This window comes from Alosa sapidissima, chromosome 13 (genome assembly GCF_018492685.1).
Source record: "Alosa sapidissima isolate fAloSap1 chromosome 13, fAloSap1.pri, whole genome shotgun sequence".
Taxonomy (NCBI): domain Eukaryota; kingdom Metazoa; phylum Chordata; class Actinopteri; order Clupeiformes; family Clupeidae; genus Alosa; species Alosa sapidissima.
In genome coordinates this window covers 1,937,093-1,959,349 of record NC_055969.1, presented here as the reverse complement: position 1 = coordinate 1,959,349, position 22,257 = coordinate 1,937,093, and the positions used below count along the sequence as shown (strand labels likewise).

The following is a 22,257-nucleotide window of genomic DNA, read 5'->3' as shown; positions in this document are numbered from 1 at the left end:
GTCACTAAATAAACTTTCTCTCTTAATAAGCAATAAGAACAGATAAACATAATTCTGTTCACAGTATTATTGTCTATAATCATGTATGATACCAATGAATCATTCTTTAGGACATGATATGAATAATTTAATTAGTCATCTGAACCAAGCTAGCTAGCTAGCTAACGCTATCTTAAAATGCTATACAAGTGGATGGGAGTAGCTATGACAATACAGCTATGCGCTAACAAGTGACTAGTAGTTGAAGGACTTCGCTTAAACTTAATATACTGTTGCAAATTCACTTGAGTATACACTATCCACTTTAACTAATGTCAGTAATGTTATTCAGCTAGTTGTCATTTCAAAGAAATTACACTTCTCCGTTTAAAATGTTATCTTAGCTAAGAGGCTAGCTAGCATGCTAACAACCGGACAGTAACTGGCAGCAGCATGGTCTGATATTAAGTTATTTTATTACAAATCCGAACACTAAAAAATTACACTTTTAGGCTTGAAATGATCCCAAACACTTACAGATTATGACAAAATTTTCCAAAAAACCCTCAACAAATCCAGAAAGACATAATGACCAATTTATTGTCATTATATATGTCTCCATTGACATTAGTGCAGCGAGGGTTTACTCTGGTCTGCATAAAGGGGGATTTTCCCCCCTCCCCCTTGCAATAATCGAACGCGGAAATTGTTGAGCGTTTGCACCTCTCGCTCCGCTTTAACCCTCTCTGTTCAAGCATTGTTTTTGTTTTTATTGTTGAAAGGGTCTATAGAGTACCGAAGTGTGATGTTGCGTTTCCATGACGGCAGAATCACTGGATCTAAACAAACTTTCGAAGTGACTTAAATAGCATTGAATGTAGGCATCATTTCTAGCTAATAAAAACAAATATAGTCATTTAAACGTGTTTTACCTGCAGCAGCTTAGCCACAACACGGATTCCCTGGCAGGTGTAATAGAAAAAAACAAAATTCCAGTGGATATTTCACGTCTTTTCAAAGACTGGCGGCTGTTAACTCATTGAATGCCAAGCTGTTTTCGGAAGCTTTGTCCAAGAGTGCCAGCAATCTAGACCACTTTCTGGGAAGTGATCAGCGAGACCTGGCGAGACTGCCACCTAGTGATAGACCCACGAAAATGGCCTGGTTTTGAGCTGACGTGGATGAGCCACTGATTCGACCCAAAGCGGCAAACGAGTTATGATAAAATGTCTAGATAAAATGTCCAGATTGTGCGTTTTCATGAGTTTTCGATCGTCATATATTTAATTTACATTCATCACAGAGTTCCCAAAATCACATATAAGGTGTGTTAGAGTGTCTAGTTTCGTAATTTAACAAAAAAAGCTAAAATCATAATATTACGTTTTTGGCACTCAACGCAAGGGAAGGAAAATTTTTATATTACGTTTTTTGGCAATCAATAAGTTAAGAGTGACGTTTTTTGCCAAAAATAAAGGCAAAACACGTGAATTTAAGGATTTTAACCGCATGCTGAAGTTACATGCAGGTCTCTTTTACAGAGAAAACCCATGCTAAAATAAAACTCTGTAGTAACAAATTTGGTTGTGTTGGTATGAATATATGTTGTAGTATGTGATTCCTACAGTATAAAAGAAACGTTGTAAAATTATTTAAATAGATTAAGAAAGCCACCGCTATGGTGATTACTAATGGTAGATCGATTTGTTTAGATCCAGTGATATCGCTGCCTTGACAACGCTACGTCATGGCTTGATACTCTATAGCAAAGATTCTAGAACAGAGCTCCGCTATAGAATCTTTGCTCTATAGACCCTTTCAACAATAGAGTGTCCCAGTGACTTCCGTTTGACTTCCGCTACAAGGGACCTATCTTTAAAAAAAATATGAACGGGAGTTAATGGAGAGATAACAATTATTTTTTGGTCCAGTTTGAATTGTGCCACGAATTTCACATATGATGTGTGTGAATTTAAAAGATAATTTTTCACGTCAAGAAAGTACTGTTGTTCAATAGACTTCAAAAGTTATGTTGGTTTTGTGCAAATCCGCTCAGTCGACTACATCTCTCGTCTCGAACGATGTACGTCACCAACGTAATTAAACGATAAGATTAGCTGTTATGCTAGTTAACGGTTGCATCTTGCTGCCTGCTATGTCACTTAACAGTATCTAATGTACAGTCTATGGACGAATACAACTTACAGTACCTGATGTGTTTAATCCTCTGACTCATGGTATTTTCATCGGCAAGGAAAGCCCAATTAAGACCTGTTGCTGGTATGCTTGTACCAAAGATTCTATAGTTAACTTATCAACCGTCTCTGCTTGTACAACCTAGTGTGGCTGTGAATGAGCTAACGTCACTAGCGCGACTGATGGGTTTGTAGTCGTTGGAATTACGATCTTTCACAATGTTGTAATCTAATAGTTACGAAACAAACTGCAAATGTCTTTACATGAAAAATTGTCTTTATAATTGACAAACATCATATGGGTAATTCAAGGCACAAGTCAACCGGGACCAGAAAATAATTTCTTTTTCGTCATAGACTGGCGTTCAAATTTTTTTAAAAGATAGGTCCCATGGAGGCAAACGGAAGTGGCGTCACTGGGACACTCAACAATGCTTGAACATTCTATTTGGTTACCAATCTACTTCCTCTGCATTAAGATAACATATGGAATGTTAAAAAGGAAGTCTTGTGGGGCCAACTATGATGCTGATAATGGAACTCTCTTAAAAGGGTCTACCCTCTCCACCCTCTCCATGTCCATGTTTGAGTACTGACTGCCCACTACTGCTTACTACTGTTTTACTAATGTACACAGCCTAATGTTGTCACTACTGTTTTACTGCTACACTGTTTTTCATGCTATATTAGCACACATGATCAATGGCTGCGGTCAGGCTTCTGCTACAATACTGAATGAATGAATGGCTATAACCCTATTACCTCAACCTGTTCTTGCACTGAAATAGTTTTTTTATTTTACCTTGTCTACATTATACTTTACTCTCCTATTTGTCCATATTATTTATGCTGGTCTCTAGACCTTACTCTAGCACTGTTGCACTGTTGGACTAATGTTGGACTACTTTTTGCACCTTCACCATGACACTCACTCTCTTGAGCACCTTGCCATGCACACATAACTAAGGACTATGGTTAGACTACTGTTTGCACCTTCACCATGACACTCACTCCCTTTAGCACCTTACCAGTCCCGGCCCTGTCACTACAAGCGTCTTATGCTTGATCACCCTCAAGCACATTGGACTTTCTTAATTTAATTTATATAGTGTATTTAGTATTTAGCTTTGTTAGTTTTCTTATCTTTCTTCTCTTCTACTGTCTTTATTGTACAGTGGAGTTTAGTTATATGTTTATACTTATACTTATGTTTACCATTTCTGCTGTAAGTGCATGTTGTGTGTGATGTCTGTATGCTACTGAGACCCTTGAATTTCCCCTTGGGGATCAATAAAGTATCAATCTATCTAGTGCCCTCTTCTTGCTTCACTTTTCTATGACGTCACACGAAGGGTAGTCGTTGTGACGTCACAAAAGTATTCTCCAGCTGGGAACGATAATGTCATCAAATTAGTGGAGATTATGGCGGTTCGTAGATGAACGAAATCTGAACGACAGAGCAGTTAGGATGCTGTTTGGATTGCGAATGCTTTAGTGAAATCACTACCATTTATTGCCTAATAAGCAAAGCTAGATTTGACGATTTGGTTTGGCCTGATTTGTAATCCTGATCAAGAACGAGCCTGCTGTTCTGCGCACAGGATGGATAACGTCTTGAAATTCTCTAGGTTTTTTTACTCGAGAAAGAAATATGGGCGTAAGATAGGCTTATGATCGAAACAAAAATACTGCCATGTCTCCAACATGTATTGATGTGGATTTCTATCGCTGACCCAGTATGCCGTGCTGCCAATAGCGCTGCTTCGTGGTTTCCCCGTGTGACTAATCTACCAAGCAGGATTTTTTTTTAACGGTTCAGCGGCTCACGGGTGAATTAACCCAATGTATATCCTTGGAAAGATCATATAAATTGGAGGAGGATGAACATGGATATGCAAATGTTTGTTTTAGAGGGATACAAACGTTAACGAGCTGACAGAGTGGAACTTGTGCACTTTACACACAAACTTGTATTCCCTTCCAGCATCGACCTTTGCTGCCCGCACACTATTGGAATGTGTCTGCCAATCATCTTCTGTGTCGGTTATCGTGAATGCCAGATTGAGAATGACAATTGCGATACCCTGTTTTGTTTCATCCGCACCGATGCTTGCCATCATGCAACAGTAGCCTACGTTACTGTTAATTGGAGTTCACTTTTATCAGGGGAATTTATTATCTAACTGTATTGGAAATCATGTCGGGCTAAAGGGAACTTCATCCTGAAACCACCTTCAATCCACCATACCAACCTCTAGCAGCTAACGTTAGAGGAAAACATTCAAACGCCTCTCCGCTGTTTCACAACCGCGTCAGTTTGAATAACCAAGCAAAATGGGGTACGTAGCCTTACACTGTTGTATGGTCTCTGACTGTTGTTTCATATCACGTCAATCATATTCCATATACTCTGTTGTATTTACAACAAATGTTGGCCGTCATTCAAGAAACAGAGTAGGATAGTTGTTTTGCATTGTAAAACGTCTGATCTCAGCGTCATGCTAACGTTAAGCTAGCTGTCAAATAGACTGCTACACGCCGTTCACGGAAGGCTAACAGTTAAACATAATGCACACAGGGCCAAGCATTACGAACCTAAGCAAGAAAAGTGCACCAGACGAGACAGTATGACTAGACCATCTCTTACCTCGCATTATAATTGTTACATTCAGATCTATCTGGTGCACCTTCTGTGCTAGTAAGAGTGTAATTTCATAGCCTAGGCTCAACGTTGGTCTAGAATTCATAGTGGTCTGGCTGAAATCCGCGAATGCCTTCTCGTCGGTGTATGGCACAACGTGGCTTTGCTTTATATTACCCAAGTTTTCTTTGACAGCGCCTAAGTTCAAAAGGCAATAGTGTCTGACATTGCCCAAGTTGCCACTACTGGTCTGGGGTAAAGAAGTTGGGAGAAAACGCGACTTTCCCCCATGAGTTAATTAATATTTTGTTTCGACCTTAACTGCCTCCGTACACTGTCCCAAATTCAGATGTTGCACGGAAGGGGGATGGGAATATGGTCTTCGATCATTCTGAAGGGGGCACATAATTTAGGATCATGCATCTCTACATTGGGACCTTGCTGCGAACCCATGCAGATCAATTCAATTTCCAGACCACACTGACCAATATTACAAATATTTCCCTGTAAGGTAAAAGTCACTTTGTTTGCTGTCTAAATTGTGTTCCTGTGGGGTCAGTCTGAGTTATTTAACCAATTTGCTTGGTTATACCTAACACACTTTTAGTGATTACCCGTGAGGCACAATGATATTGGCCCCAGAATGATGTGCCAAGACATTTGTCATTAAATGTTGTTTATAGTACCTATCAGCTTTGGTTGCACTAGTGTTAGTCATCACAATATGCCAGCCAGTACCAATAGCTTCAGCCTTCGGGGGCAGCCGTGGCCTACTGGTTAGGGCTTCGGACTTGTAACCGGAAGGTTGCCGGTTCGAACCCCGACCAGTAGGAACGGCTGAAGTGTCCTTAAGCAAGGCACCTAACCCCTCACTGCTCCCCGAGCGCTGCTGTAGCAGGCAGCTCACTGCGTTGAGATTAGTGTGTGCTTCACCTCACTGTGTGTTCACTGTGTGCTGAGTGTGTTTCACTAATTCACTGATTGGATGATCACTGATTACGGGATCTAAAGAGCATACTTATACACTTAGTACCTTACCATTAGAGCAAAAATGAGAGAAAGCATTTGGGACTGCACAGCTAGGCGATTTCAATATCTTTCAGTTTGGAAAGGTAAAAAACTGTCCTTAAATCTATAGTGATTCAACCAAGTTTGCTTAAACAACATGCTTTCAGTGGTTTGCTGAGGAGCACAATGATGTTGGCCCTAGAATGACAAAACATTATTAAATGTTTTTACAGTATCAGAGTTGGGTGCAACATAGTTAGCCATTGTTAGTCATCACAGTATGCCAGCCAATACCAATGACTATAATACTTTACCATTAGAGCAACACTTTGGGACCACGCAGCTATAGGATTCTAACATAATTGTAACACACAATGGCTCTGTTCGAAACGGTAAAAACTGCTGCCTTTTAAGATATGTTTTTGAAGGTAGTATCACTGAACACTTCATGCTCCCTACCACCCATGATCCTTTGCAGTAACGTCTGAAACAGCTGTGAAAAGTAAACAAAGATGGCGGATTACATCAGGTAATGGCTGCTGAATCTGTTGAAATGTGATTTGTGTGACATTACTTGGCTTAGATTTGTAAACACATCTGATTACTATTGTTGTAACCATTGACAGCGTCTGGTCTGATATGTGCCACCCATCAAACTAATTTCTACCTTTAGCCTGCTAGGTTACGTAAGCTAGTTTAGTCTAGTGTAACGGAGGCGAACTGAGCTAGCATGCTAGTTGCGCGTGTAAATCCTCACACCCCTAACCTTAAGAACGTTTTAAACCGCCGAGTTGGAAGCCTGGGCTTTTAGCTCAGTGGTTAGCGTGTTCGGTGGCCGGTTTGAGGGCCATGAGCGGTGGACGAATTACGACCTCTGTTACACTAGTCTAGTATATGTAGTTTTGGCAATTTCTTTACTGTGTTCTCGGTTTTTGCTCGCAGGTTTCACTGCAGAGCTCCCCCTACAGCTTTAGAGTATATATTTTACAACACTCCTCAATCGGTCAGTCTGCCGTTTCCTCTTTCCCTGTTCCTCTGACAACGGTTTACTCGCTTTCTGCTTCTTTTCGCTGGTTCTGCCATGACAAATGTCTGCGAAACTCCATCGCTACCTTGTTCTAGCTGGTGCCTGGCATGTAGTGCAGTAAAGCAATTTGTTACATTGTGAGACTGCGAGACTTTCTGTCTCTGAGTCCGGCAGCCCGCCGGCCCACTAGTTCGAATTACAGGGGGTACTGGGGGTACTATACCCCCCAATGAAGACCCAGTACTCACCAAAGAGACAGAAATATCCGTTTTGGGGGGGTCAGATAATTTTTCTGATATTGTGAAAAAATATCATTACAGTTGGCTACAATACAAGTCAACTCCTATTTTCACTAGGAAAAGTTTAATGTAAAGCGATTTCAGACACCCCTATTATGGACCGTACCATTTTTAACCACCGTGGTGCTAGAACCCAAAGATATAGAGAACGACTTCAACTTCTCAAGCAAGTGCCAACGGCGTTGATTCCTCCAGTAGCCTAAATTCGGTTTGCTGCTGACGTGCATGGGTAAATGTAAGTTGCTAGTAGACGTCTAGCTTGTTGTGCTATTTTACAACCTTCATGTATTAACGTGTTTCTTTCATAGCTCATGTCACGTCTTCATACATTTAATTACCTGCTACTTACTTACCCACTGAGGCTAGTAAAGTGGACCTTGGTTAGTTACCAAGGTTAGTTAGCAAGATAATTCTCTATTTAAATCATTTATTATTATTTTACATTGTGGTGAGGTAAAATCGATTGTCATTTCCAAGGAGAGGAACTCCAGTCCATAGCCTAGGTGTCCATTGATTCTCATTTTATCTTGAATAAATTATTGTGCCCTTTTGAAATTAGTTTGGCACAGATCCTGTGTTGTTTTTATTATGCACAAGAGGGTCTGATGTAGCTAAGCCTACTTAACATTAGTGAAACCTGTGGAAACATAAAGAGCCAAGTAGCCTAGGCTAAATAGTGCTAGTATTTGAATTTGTTTTTAATTGGTTAGTAGGCCTTCTTTACATTCTGGTTATCGAATTCTTGTAGGTTACCACTCTGTAGTTCTTATGTGGTAGTATGTTTTTTCATAGTAGGCTATATGCTCCTTAATCACATTAAAGATTGCTTAGGCTTCACATATCTCTAGGCAATTGTGTTGATTTGACACTGACTACCATAGACTATAATGGAAAATTGGTTTCTGTTTATACAGTAGGCTAGGCTTTATTAGAGGGTTGGATCTTACCTCCAGGTCTTATGAAATCTAAAAATAAACCAAATCAATATGTCATGAAATAAGCAATAGGCTGTAAAGGTATTACTTTTACTAGTAATTAGAATGGTATTTCAGTGCACTTAACTTCTAACTTTTGAGAGTTGATCAAAACCGTTCTCTTTTGGACATAGTAACAATGAGATATTCTGTAGCCAACTGATTATCAGTTTGTCGCATGTTTACACCTTGTATGTGTGTTGCACAACACATCACTTGGCGATCACGATGGGGATTGATAGGTAGTGGACCATGATGGTCATAGAAGAAGTGAAGAAGCAGTACCCCCCAATTATGGTGGGGTAATTCGCACTCTGATCGAAACGGCCACCATTCGCCCCAGAAAAAACTCAAAACCATTCCAATGACTACGAAGCTGTGAAGTTAAGGTAAATTCAGCTAAACAAACTGCATAGTTCTCCTTTAACGTCCGGCTTTTGCTAACCAAAGATTCTAGATTGCTACGATCATTCAATCCAAAGGCAGGCCATCCTTAATATATATTTTTGTTTGCAGTAACAGCCAAAAAAAAAGTTTTTAAAAAAGTAAAATTTTGGTCATGGTGATTACATAGATGAATTTAACGTCACTGACTGTGTATTCAACCCGTGCCTTCAGTAGCACGTCCTCAATTGTTTGAGTTTCCTCCACCAAAACTTTAGTGGTCTTCCTGAGGTCAGTCAACACGGTCACCGTTAGACTAGAGGGGAGAAGGGATGGGAAAAGATCTGGGAACAGTTAATAATAATAAAGTTTCATTTATATAGCGCCTTTCTCAGACTCATGGTCACTTTACAAAGTCAGCACAAACAAAGCAAGACAACACAAAAACAAACAGACAGTCAAAACAAAAAGAAAAAAATGGGCATTTGCGATGAGTCAAGCGGTGGTGGAAGTTCACAGTTCTTCCAGAACTTCGTGCCAAGTTAAAGCGGTGTCAAGATGTTTTTGAGCACGCCTGTTCTCACTATTACCAAATACCAGCTCACACACCATTTCTAACTTACCTAGCATATGATATTTTCATATATTAAGAAAAGATAAACAATTTTGTAGTGTATTTCTGGGATGTTCCGCCTTTCACACTAAAAATGTGATTAGAAAATGGACATGCCACTTGGCTTTTTTGCCAGCTTTTCAATGTATCAAGCTTTTTAAAAGTGTGGGGGTTGTGGGATAGGAAAATGAAACAATCTGGCCAAATTATAAATAACTCCCTACAGGGACGTTGTAAGTGTTTTCTGAGAGGGGTGCGGACTATATTGGTGTCCAGGAGTTTCTCCCCAGAACATTTTTTGAAATTCTGATTGCTAAACACACCATTTTAATGCAGTTTGGGGGGGACAGAAGAAGCAGCGCCCCTCATATGTGTGGCTCATGTGACATGTAGGCCTACATGATCTACCTGCGATCACTTCACTATTTGACACTACCCTATATGGAGACATATCTCATGTTATACATCTAGAAATCATTTCAGAAATTATGTTTTGTGCATATGGTTTAGCAGGCTACAATAAATTTCGAGGTATCACGGACACAGAATAGTGACAGAACTGTAAGCTTAAATTCAAAAACGTTTGAAGTCTACCCTAACATATGCAAAGGGAATATAAATAAATAGTGTTGCATTAATTAATTAGCTTAATTAATGTAAATTTAAAGATTATAATTTGCAGTTTCTATGCTTTTTCCATTGATGGTTACAGGAAACTAAGCTACGTAGTTTAAACTATTGTTGCTTCTAGTCCACCTTACCTCCAGTTTCACTTGCTGCAGGGACGCACACATTGCATGAGCGCTCATAATGAGTTATACATGCTGGAAATCTTAGTTCTCATCTTAATCTTAATTTCGCGGCTACGTGGACCTGTAGGTTAATTGTTGAGGAGGCCCATAGTTTGAGAAAAGCTGCAGATCATAGACAGAGAAAGCATAATGCTCTGAGAACAGTAGCCAAAGGTCTTTCTGCAGAAACAACAAGTGCCTTGGTGCGCGCACCGCCGTCTCCCTGCATCACATTGTGACAAAAACTGTCAGTCAGACAGTGAATTTTGGTTTACTAAATTAGCATAATGCGGTAACAATTATCATTTCAATTCTACCTGAAATCTGCTCACTGCAAACATTATAATGCAGACCCAAGCAGCAGCACAGCCTTGAAAGACGCACAATTTGAATTTGATCAGAGCGGCGCTGATTCTTCACTGGCTAACTTGATGTGATTGGCTGGATGACCGTTCAATCAAATCAACAGACCTATTTGTGTCTCTGTGTTTGCGTTATGGTAGATACGGTTCCAACTCTTTACGGGAGCGTTTATTTCCATATTTTACTTTAATTTTAATCTGACAAAAAGTGTGGGGGATAGAATCGTGTTCCAGCAAAAGTGTGTACGTTATAAACCCACATCCCCCACACTTGCTACGCGCCTGGAGTATTGTCACACAAGAGAAAATGTAACAGGTGTCATATGGCATCACAATGTGCTGCCATATGACTTTTGTTCTGTCCCCAGTCAAATTATGAGGCGGCAGCAACCAACCAAAACAGTCCTGTATGATCACTAGATCATACCTGTCAACACTCCCGTTTTTCCCGGGTTTCTCCCGTATTTCAAGGTCATCTCCCAGTTGTGTTATTTCTCCCGGAAAACCCCCGTAATTTGGATGGCCATCAAACTTCATTTTAAAATCATTGATCCATTCAGGTTGCCAGATTGTGTATGAAATACACCCTACACATACACGATCACTTAGTTTCAATTTCAACCGTTTTGTCATAGGCTAAAACCTGGCAACCCAAATAAAGAAGCGGGTACCGACTGCGCAGCCTGAGTCTCGTCGTAAGCAAGCGGGCTAGTTGAATGGCCTACTCCAGAACTAGCTGTTGTGAAATTGTTGGGAATTTAATTGATTAACACATCACATAAACTGTTATTGAGTGTTGTTGATACACTGAACTTGTGCCCTCGGAACCAAATCTGACAGCAAGCAGCTTTGGAGTTAGCCTAGGCTGCAGGCAGCTGGTGGTCACACAACTGGCATGTGTAAGGTAGGCCTAATGGTAAGGTAAAAGCAACGACCGAAATGCAGTGTTGAAATACGTGTGCAAACACAGATCCGATAAACACTGACCCACCCCCCCCGAAAAAAAATCTCCCGTTTTTGGAAAGCTAAATGTTGACAGGTATGCACTAGATGGAATCCCTCAGGAATCACCTACGCTACAGAGAGGTTGTAGAATGGTTTGACTGTTTGATGATAACATTATGATAAGACCATCTATGTCAAGAGCAACTGTGTGTTTCATTGTGTCATTATGCAAACACAAAGCTTAAGAATTCAGGAGATGAAGCATTAAGTGCTGATGTGATCACACCAGCTTCCAGATTCCGGTACAATGCAACATCACCTGCACATGACAAAGTATGGCATTAACAAAGAGCTGCCTAACAAAGAAGCAGCTATTGTGGAGTAGATTGCTGGTTCAGCGACACACAGGCAAGTACACACACATGCACACACATACTCTTTACATTTACACTAATGTTTCTTCGAATAACATTTGTAAGAGAAAACCAAACAAGTTATAAAATGTGATAAATAACTTTGAAGTTGACTGATAAGTCATTGATCCAAATCCATAGTTATTTGCTAATTTTGTTAGTGATGACCCCTTTATCAACATTATCAACACAATAAGTGTTATTATATCTGACACTATAACATTGACTGTCCCTAACTATTAATAGCCGCTTCTACCAAAGCAGTCTGTCTCATGATCAGAAGTTTCATGTTCCTCTGACAGCAAAAAATAAAATCTACCCAAGTTATTAATCTTATATTAAGATTAAAACATCTATTTAGTGTTGTTTTTAGTTTTTTGACACACTTTGCGTCAATTGGGTTCTAAGGGTTAATTTAAGAAGACTTTGACTTATTTTTTAGAAGTCTTGTCAAGACAAATTTACTCAACCCACTGGCAGACAAATTTGCTTGTTTTCAGAATCAGACGTCTTAAAGAAAGTCAAACTCTTCTTAAATTAAGTCAATTGAGTCAAAAGAGAAAGCCCTTGGTCAGTCTCTTAATAACACTTGGTTAGATTTTATTAGATAAGCAGTTTTTGCAGTGTATACTAGATTATTCTTGTGAGACAGATGATTTAGCCTTGTTTGTGGTGGGTTCAGCTACACACACCAAATTTAGTAGGTGTGTGGGGCTTCCAAAGACAAACAACTGTTGTATGTAAATTGCATTAGTCACGCCCAACAGGAAGTGAGGTAATTGGTATTTTGTGCATGTGGACACATGGTCAGTTTTAACATACTCCTAGACGGTTGGTCAGATTCATGTGAAATTTGGCAAACATGATGCCAAGATATTGCTGATTTTAAAGTGGGAAGGGATTTTTGATATGTTGAAATAGCGAAATAATGATTTTTTATGATTTTAATATAAACAGGAAATGTGTCATAAAGTCACAGTGCATTGAATGAATGGTCTGAAACTTCTCAGGTTAATAGATATTATGATTATGGTGATATCCAGACACCCAATGGGCCTGCCTGGCATAGCGCTATTACCTGACCAAGCAGGAAATGTGCCAGAAATGGGCAATGCCTTAACGGATTGATCTGTAACTTTACAAAATATTGGATATCATTATTGTGATGATATTCACATGTGTAATTCACATGACTAGCATAGCGTCACCATCTGGCCAAGCAGGAAATATGGCAAACATTTTCAATGCTTTGATGGATTGATCTGAAACTACAAAATATTGGATTTCATGATTGTGATGATATTCACATAATTCACATGCCTAGCATAGCGCCACCATCTGGCCAAGCAGGAAATGTGCCAGAAATGTTCTGTGCTTTGAATGAATGGTCTGAAACTTCTCAGGTTAATATTAAAGTTAGATATTATGATTATGATAATATCCAGACACCCAATGGGCCTGCCTGGCGTAGTGCCACCACTTGGCAATTGGCAATGCCCGATTGATCTGAAATTTTACAAAATGTTGGATATCATAATGATGATATTCATGTCCTATTAACATGCCTGGCATAAGCGCCACCAATTGGCAGGAGAAGGAATGTTTTTTTTTCACTTCTGTTGGATATCACAATCAGATTAGGTGTATATGACATCCACATATACACACCAATATGCCTGTCTGGCGCCAGCAGCTGGCCAAAGTCAGAATAGTTTTTGGAATTTATTAAGAAAATTAGTTAATATAAATCTGATGATATCCTCATGCCCACCTGGCAAACTGCCAACCTGGTCTAGCACCACCAGCTGACCAAACAGGAAGTGTGCTAGACATTGACAACACCTTGGTTAATTGGTTGGAAATTTAAAAAATTTTGGATATCAAACCTGCCAATCTGTATGCATTTTGCGTAGCAACCACACATTTTTACATCAAAGTACGCCGGTACGATTTTTTATTTAAAACTATGCAAAAACGAGCAAACATCCAACTTCTCCGGAAAGCTCCTTGGTGCGTGTGAATTAGAATAGTTTGATAGTTTGATGTTTTCTTGGAAAGTTATTACTTGTTCACCAGTTATTTCAGTTAGCGTTATATTTTCCATGTGTCATTGATGGTTAAAGTTTTCATAACTAAAACGCTCTCAGGGAGCCCAGATCTTTCCAAGGCCAAATATAGTCATTGAGTCTGACAACAGTGAGTCTGAAAGTGGGCTGTAGGCTGTTGTGTCTGTTAAGGGATAGCCTGCACACTGACAACAGCAGATGTCCATAAGCATCTATCTACTGTAGCCTATATTCAGGTGAATTCTGTGTTGACATAGCATGAGAGATAGATGTATTTCTTTACAAAAGAGATATGTAAGGGATATTGTACAGAACGTCATTATTGGGAAAATAAGTCCCAACAGGGCGGACCGGACCCTGACGCGCAGCGGAGGGGTCTTGTTCCGCCCTGAAGGGACTTATTTTCCCAATAATGACCAGGCGTGATACATTATCCTGCTTATTATACAGTATGGCTACTTGCCAACACACACACAAAAAAAATCATACAGTCCACTTTTATGAAGGCCGAAAGGCTTATATAATGACTTCAGCAGCAGATAAAATAGTTCCCAAAAGTTTGGGGGTTGCTTGGCAATGTCTGTTGGGATTCATTCAGTTCCAGGCAGTGTGGCTAGCAGCAAGGCTACTTATTGATTTTAAACTGGACGTTCCCGTTGAAGGTGCAGCCGGAAATATCCAATATCTCTGGGTAGGTTGAAAGTCGTCGGACTTCCGTTAGCCTCACGAGCGATTTCCCCAACCTCTCTCGCAGAGACAGAGATAGTGTCAGGCGCATCTGGAAACAGAATATACCATGCTGAATAGGCTAGCTGGGTAGATCGGAAAAATGTATTAGACATTAGTGTTAGCAACTCACCAGAAAGGATCTGGCTCCACTTCTCCCAGTCGGATGTTGTGGGAGCCCAGTAGCTCTTCAGGCTGGTTTCGCACCTGTGTCCGGTAACCTTCATGGTCTCTCTGGTTTGCAGGCCGGCTTTTGACAGTAGTTGCACAGCTGTGCTGCGCAGGCTGTGGTTGGTGTAGCGCGTAGAAAGTGCAGCTGCCTTGCTGATGTTTGCCATCACTTGTCCCAGTGCATTATGTCCCATGGGCTACCTGGAATAACAGATGTTCTGCTGGTTGAGGGTATCCTGGGGCTTTCTCAGAGGGTGTAGGTAGAATGCATTGACATCCGGTGGGCAATGGGAAAGATATGTTTTGCAACTGTGCAATTTGGGATAGCTGGCTCAGAAAAAATGCACCTGCGATACATCTGTTGCATCAGATCCCTGGGGTCTTTGTGGTTTTTCGTTTCTGCGTTGTGCGATAATGTGATGTATTCTTTTCCATTTTCATCTTGTTTTAGTTGAAAAGACTCCCGTGTTAGGTCTCGGTTACCCTCCCTTCCTCTACGTGCAAGGTGTAACTGAACATCAAACCATACCTTTCTTATAAGGTCGATGGTTGTGCTTGTATTGAGGACCCCTGAATCCATGATCTTCAAATCAGCACTGGAGATGACCGGATGATGCTGGCTGGTGTCTTTGCCACTCTTGCGATGTGCCTTTAAGACCGATTTGTACACATTGTTGCTGGAATTGAATAGCGGGTTCTTGAGGATGTTGAATTGGCTGTAATAGCGGCTTATTCTGCTAAGCCCACCCATCTGCATCTTCCGCAACAGTCTCTTTAACCCAATCTCGGAAGATTTTTATAGCCCAAACAGTACTATTTTTTTGTATTTTTTTCATGTCGGTTTTCCTCTATTTCATTAATCTTGTTAGCTGTTTATGTCTCTTACTGGTCTTCTCCTTTTCTTCATGGCTTTCTTCATGGCTTTTACGTTTTGGAGACTGCAAATTAGTAAATTGGGCCTCCCACCAGTGCTGAAAATCCCCGTACTCGCCGAAAATATTAAAATTCACTTTAAAGTCATTAATTTTTTTGACCACAGGGTGTCGCTGAAAGACCTGAATTAGAAGCACAAACTCCGTTGCCATTGACAGCGGTCATTATTTTTTTCAGAGGTCCTTTCCCAAGAAATAATGACCGCTAGAACTTTGGGAAATCCCATTCAAGTCAATGGAGCATTCTACTTGCATTGTGAAGAGCTGTATAATAACTAATAATGATGGATTGAAAAGAGGTAATAGACCTAACACGGTTGAATAGAGACCACATATCAGAAAATGGACAACATATTCACATCAGTCCTTATCAACACAAGTCTTTTTCATCAGGTCAGGATTATCAGGCTCTAAAAAAGATTGTCAAAATTATAGAGCTACTGTAAAAGATTCAGTTTGCATTTTCAGAAACTACTTGGATCAAATTTAGATAGATATGTGACAATAAAGATGGGTCGTTATCCAAAATGTATCTTGCATGTATGGCTTTGTCTGTTTTTGGCTGCATGCAATTTTTGTTTTTTCTCGGCTTGAGGTGCTACTCAAAAAATTATTCAAGGTTGGCAGGTCTGTATTATTATTATGATGATATTCACATGCCTAATTAATGTGTGTGGTATAGCGCTACCAACTGGCAATAGAAGGATTTTTTAAAATTTATTTTGGATATTGGTATCAGATTCATTAGATTAATTTAGTTTAGGTGCATGTCAACTTACTTCACACATCTACAGTGGAACACACACACACACACACACACACACACACACACACACATACAAACACACACTCACACAAACACACAGATATACACACACACTTAAAGATTCTGACACACAAAAAAGGTAATAACACTGACCTGACTGAACATTACAATAGGAAATATCTGCACACACACACATGCAGTGCACATGCATGCACACACACACACACACACACACACACACATACTGAATTTACACAGAAAACACACACAGATACACAGGCTGAATTTACACAGAATTTACATACCTCGCCATATAAACAGGAAATGTATGATACATTTGTCATGCATTGATTGACATGGGTCAAACCCCACAGACTCTTCATTATTATGGAAATGATCAATCAAATGATTAATGGAAATCACATGCCCACAATGCATTTGGCATTTCACCACCATCTGGCAACAGATAAAATGGCTATTACACTGGTCTTACCTCTACCATTCCTAGAAATTTCATCAGATTCGTTTCACATTTGGTGTATGAACTTGCAGGCGTCCTAATTTTATATTATGGGTGGGGTGGTAGTAGGCTGAAATCAATGGTTACCATGGCACCCATGTCATCCCTCACAGTCTATTCAGGGACAGGATTTTGTGTCAGGTGTGGCCCAGGGACTCCATAGTGCACCCTTATGTCATTGAGTCGTGTGGTCAGCAAATAATTTTACCCCACACAAAAGTTGGTAGGATGTGGACCTCTCTAAGACAAATGTGTGCAAGTGCTTCCGATGTAGAAAACATGCAAACAAATACCACAGACATCAGATATGTACATTTGACAAACGCACCACGTCAGTGCTTTGTTGGATTCCGAAATGTCACCACAGGTGCTCGGGCTCGCCATTACTGCTTGCGTTAACTACACATCTTTAGTGTAACACAGCAGACTCTCTGACCTTACTTGTTGAAAACGATCCTAGCCTCACCAACACAGTGCCCACAAGCACCAGGTAGCTCTCAGGACGCCCATGAGGTGCCCGCAGCATGTAGCTTCTAATTATAGCCAATGAGTGATCAGCTGCAAAGTTTTTAATACATATTTAAATGTTTAATTGAAGCATGTGAAGATTTTATACAATTTGAAACAGTAATGGCAGTACCTTACAAGTTGATACTGTGTTAAAGGTAAGTCTCTGTAGGGTAGTGAACATTTATTATTTATGCATATTATTTAGGCTATTCTTAATATATGAAGGCTTTCATGACATTCATAATTTAAAGGTAAGCCAAACACGTTATTCAGGAGGATTACCCTCGCTAACAGGAGCAAGTGTCTGCTGTCACCTGACTGCTCTTGTTTCAGATAAACAGTCCTCCATATGATTTCACATCAATCAGGTAGCCGTCATTCCCAAAAAGGGTGGAGACCCTGTTGTACAGGTGTAGATTTATGTGAATAAATGTATTACTTATATGTAGGTGACTTACATGTAAGGATATGACTTGGGTTTTTAAACTTAGGTAGGCAGTTGCACCTCCATTACTTTATACCATTGACAGCAATTCTATAATGGCTCTGTTTGTGATTATATATATATATATGTCTGGCCTTTTATTCATGTTTGCTTAACAAAGTATTTTACAGTTTTTTACAATAGGAAAACCTTTCACCCAATCAACAAAACATTGTAGTTCTCTTGCAAAAGCTAACACACCTTGCTTAACTCTTCACACCTTCGTAAAAATGGTGTTTTCGTATCAAACAGTAAACACAAGCCATAACAATAGTAAGCACACAATGTGCCAACTACACACTGATGGTATATGAATAAAAAAACACATCTGGCTTTTGCTTTCTCTGTGCACAAGGTAGACTATGTCAGTTTGCGGTCATACTTTTGTCATAGTTCTGTAAACATACAGGGATCCAAACTTCAAGTATTGGTGTTTATTTACACATCAAAACAAAGTCAAGTCAAGTCAGATTTATTTTTAAAGCGCATTTAACATGCACATAGTGCAACCCAAAGCGCTCCACAAACAAGACACATAACAACAAGACAAAAGATACCGGATGGAGCGGCGTAGTCGACAGCGTACCCATGACATCAAGACATGACAAATACATTTAAAAAATAACAAATACAAAAAATGCCGGACAGAGCGGCGTAGTCGCCAGCGTACCCGTGACACCAAGACAGACAACAAAACAAATAAAAAAAGAAAATATATTTAAAAAGGGGGAAAAGTGATTAAAATTAGTCCAATTTCCAAACCACCTGAAAATGTCCAAGGGTAATGATGATCCGTGAAAACTGCGCACAGAGCTGTGTCTTCACAACCGATGCAATGCCAACAAAGTTCTTTAGCTGCTAGCAACTGACCAACCCGGTGAATTCACTGGCAGTCTGGAGATAACATTAACGTTAGAAGCTAGCCTTGTAGACTGCAGTCTGGAGATGACTGGAAGCACAGTCCAAAGTACTGGACGATCGTGTAGATCCGCAATTTGGTGGACTTTACAGCGACCGTTTGTTGCTCCGTGAGATTGCAGCTCTTCACCGTTAACGTTAGTCTGCAGTTGGCAAGGCAGCTCGCAGGTCAGCAACAGCTCGGCGGCCACGGCAGATCTTTCGCAGAGTAGCTAGCCTAGGTCCAACTTACCCGAGAGATCCCCTCGACCAGACAGTGAAGTGCTGCACCGCTCACGGATAGATGGAAGGATGTCAGAGGCCCAGTTAGTCTGCAGTTGGCATGGCAGCTCGCAGGTCAGCAACAGCTCGGCGGCCACGGCAGATCTTTCGCAGAGTAGCCTAGGTCCAGCTGTCCCGAGAGATCCCCTCGACCAGACAGTGAAGTGCTGCACCGCTCACGGATAGATGGAAGGATGTCCGATGCCCAGCTAGGGCAAAAGCTAACCATAGCAAGCTCCCAATGGACAAATGTCAACGACATCAGCTGACTTAGAAGCAGTAAAAAGGACTAAGAATAACACGAAAAACTATCAAAAATAGCGTAAATAAATAGGGAAAACATTTAACTAGACAAACCAATACAAAAAATAAACATGACATTACATAAAATTACGAACATTACATAAAAACAAACAAAAATATAGCTGCAAGCAGCAATGAGGGGGGCAAGCAGGCAGATCAGCAGGCAAGATTTGCCATGTAACTCAAGGCCGTTGTATCAGACATATAGCATTAAGCAGTCACAGCAAGTTCAATGCCAAACAACCCAAGATTGGCTGAGTTACAAGTTCAAGTTTCACATCAAAACATAGCTGATTTTGTGGGGCTGAACCAGGGCTGAGTGTCGGCGCCCCCTCCCCCAGCCAGCCCACCGCCGCAACCGCCCGTGCCCATCCCACCCCGCCCCACCCTTGCACGCACGCATTAGAATGAACTCGATAGAACTTGCTGTAATCAGTTTCATATCAAAAATAAAAGATCGACTGAGATATGATCACACTTGCTGTGATTTAAACATAGAGGTCAAAGATTGACGTCATAGGGTGTGTTGAACTTGGCTTGACCCAAGGATTCTAATGATACCTCATTTTGACATTCTGGTCAACTGGTCAAAAGTTACGTCCGTGAACACACGTCCAACTTTGGCCTGTTTTTGGCGCTAGAGCGCTTGAGGTGCCGCCATGAAACTTGGTGAAATTAATTATTTGACTGTCCGGAATCAGTGTGCAAAGTTGTATAACTTTTTACCAGACGGTTCTATGGGCTGCCATTGACTTCCATTGCAGAATAATGCACATCAGCAACTACTGGCCAAAATGCATTATTGCCAATTACAGAGCCCCCTGGAGGTCAAAGGTCACCAAATTTCTTGAGCGTCCTTCCGATGGGGTCTGAGGTACATGTACTAAGTTTGGTTTTGATACATGAAAACGTTGCTGAGATATGAGCTCACTTCCTGTTTGACGGCTTCGCCGTAAATTTCGATAGGCTGTTACAGACCAATGCTTTTGTCAATTGTTCCAGAAAGCAAGGCACTAATAAGGCATGGTCTGAAGATGGTCTCTGCCAATTTTGGTGAGGATCCGCTGAAATTTGTGACCTGCGAAAATTTGTACGTGTTTTTGATTAAATCCAATATGGCGGCCGAATCAATTACGATGACATCACAAGTTGGCTTGGGTCGGCCTAAGGACCTCCAACAGTATTACCAGACACAACTAGTGCATTTTAATTCTAAGCCAAAAGGCATGTTCCTAAATTACAGCGCCCCCTAGAGGTCAAAGGTCACCAGATTTTTTGAGCATCCCCCTGATTGGGTCCTGAGTCCATGTACTTAGTTTGGTTATGATAGATGAATGGGTTGCTGATATATGAGCTCACTTCCTGTTTGGCGGCTTCGCTGCAAATTTCGATTGGATATTACGGGTGAACGGTTTAAGTTCCGAAGACAAAACACCACAACTTTTGTTAGGCTTGGTCTGAAGATCATGTATGTCAAGTTTGGTGACGATCGGACAAAATTTGTGACCTGTGAAAAATTTGTTTCACTTTCAATAAAATCCAATATGGCGGAAAATCCATCATGGCGGAAAATGACGTCATAGGGTGCGTTGAACTCGGCCTGGTCCAAGGATTCCAATGGTACCTCAATTTTCAAAATCGGGCCAACGGGTCAGAAGTAAACGCATGTCCAAATTTGGCCTGTGGCGCTAGAGCACTCGGGATGCGGACTCTTTTCACCAGACGGTTCTATGGGCTGCCATAGACTTCAATGGCAGAGGAAAGATGTGTAATAATAATAGGAAAAGCTAGAAACACAATGGGTGCCTTTGCAGCTTCGCTGCTTGGCCCCCAAAAATGATGCCAGATGGAGCGGCGTGTCTCGCCAGCGTCCCCGTAACCTAGCAACACAAGTGTGTTTTTCCAAGTCAAAACACAAAATGGCAATTTCACTGAGACAAAACAAATCAGTCTGTATCGGGTCGCCTCTCTCAAAATTTCGTCTACATCACATGCAATGTCCTAGTCCAAGGCACCGGGGAAAATATATTCTGGAATGCCGTATCCAGGCCTGACATGACAATATCCCCACATGTAGATTTTTTTTTGCCCGTAAAAAGGGCTATTTCTTTCTCTTCTTACCCTTCCTCTTCCCCCTCCTCGACCTCCTCGTGTTCCTCCTTGTCCTCTTCTTCTAACTTCACCTCCTTGTCCTTGTCATTCTCTCTCTCTCACTTCTTCACCTCCGTGTCCTCTTCCTCCTCTTACTTCTTCACCTCCACGTCCTATTTTTCGGCCTCCTTTAATTCTTATTCTTCTCACTCTTCCTGCTCCCTCTATTGTACCCATTGTACATTACCTGTGGCTTATTTATAGTGCTTAGGCTGATTGCAAAGTGAACTAATTATCTAAAACAGTTTTCACATGAAAAAGTGTGCCAGAGAGTTGGCAAAATAGTGAAAATAATAGCCATACATGTGTATAGATTTGCTAGGAGTGTGTTGATCATTTGGAAATTGAGTGTAAAGCATGAGTTGTGTTTACAGTTCCGCAAAAAGAGTGCTGTGCAGTGAATTGTGCCTACAGTTTTGCAAAGTGTGTGTTACAAAATTGCAAACTGAGTGCAAAGCAGTGTTTGTGCTTTTAGTTTTGCGACCTCAGTGAGAACTCAGTACTTAGACGAACCACTATAAAATTCTATTGAATCAAATCCATCTGTTTAACCTCTATAAATTTGCTGGACCACCATTCTTCCCAGCCCCTGTTGAGGTCAGGGAGATAAATGGGATGATAAATGGCTTCTGTCATATAACACCTATACATTATAGTGATAAATTAATTTGCATGTTTGAAGGGTTTACTTCCTCAGAAACATTTTTATTTGATGTTGATGGGCAAATTATGATTAGGATTAATGACTTTTTAAAGAGGTCTCTGATTGTGCCCTCTTAATTGTACTGATTTTTAAGGACCCCACTGGTAAAAAAAGA

General features: G+C 40.6%; 1 protein-coding gene across 4 annotated transcripts in view; it reads left to right on the top strand.

The window, feature by feature from the left end:
- Window positions 1-3,565: 3,565 nt before the first annotated feature.
- Window positions 3,566-22,257, top strand: part of LOC121680982 (homer protein homolog 1) — a 170,170-nt gene continuing 151,478 nt past the window's right edge. For all 4 annotated transcript variants that reach the window (XM_042060583.1, XM_042060584.1, XM_042060582.1 and 1 more), the window contains exon 1: window positions 3,566-4,513. Coding sequence is in view for 3 of the 4 variants with exons in the window: in XM_042060584.1 (XP_041916518.1) it covers window positions 4,509-4,513 (5 nt within the window). In the remaining variant the exon portion in view is untranslated. The remainder of the gene's footprint in view (window positions 4,514-22,257) is intronic.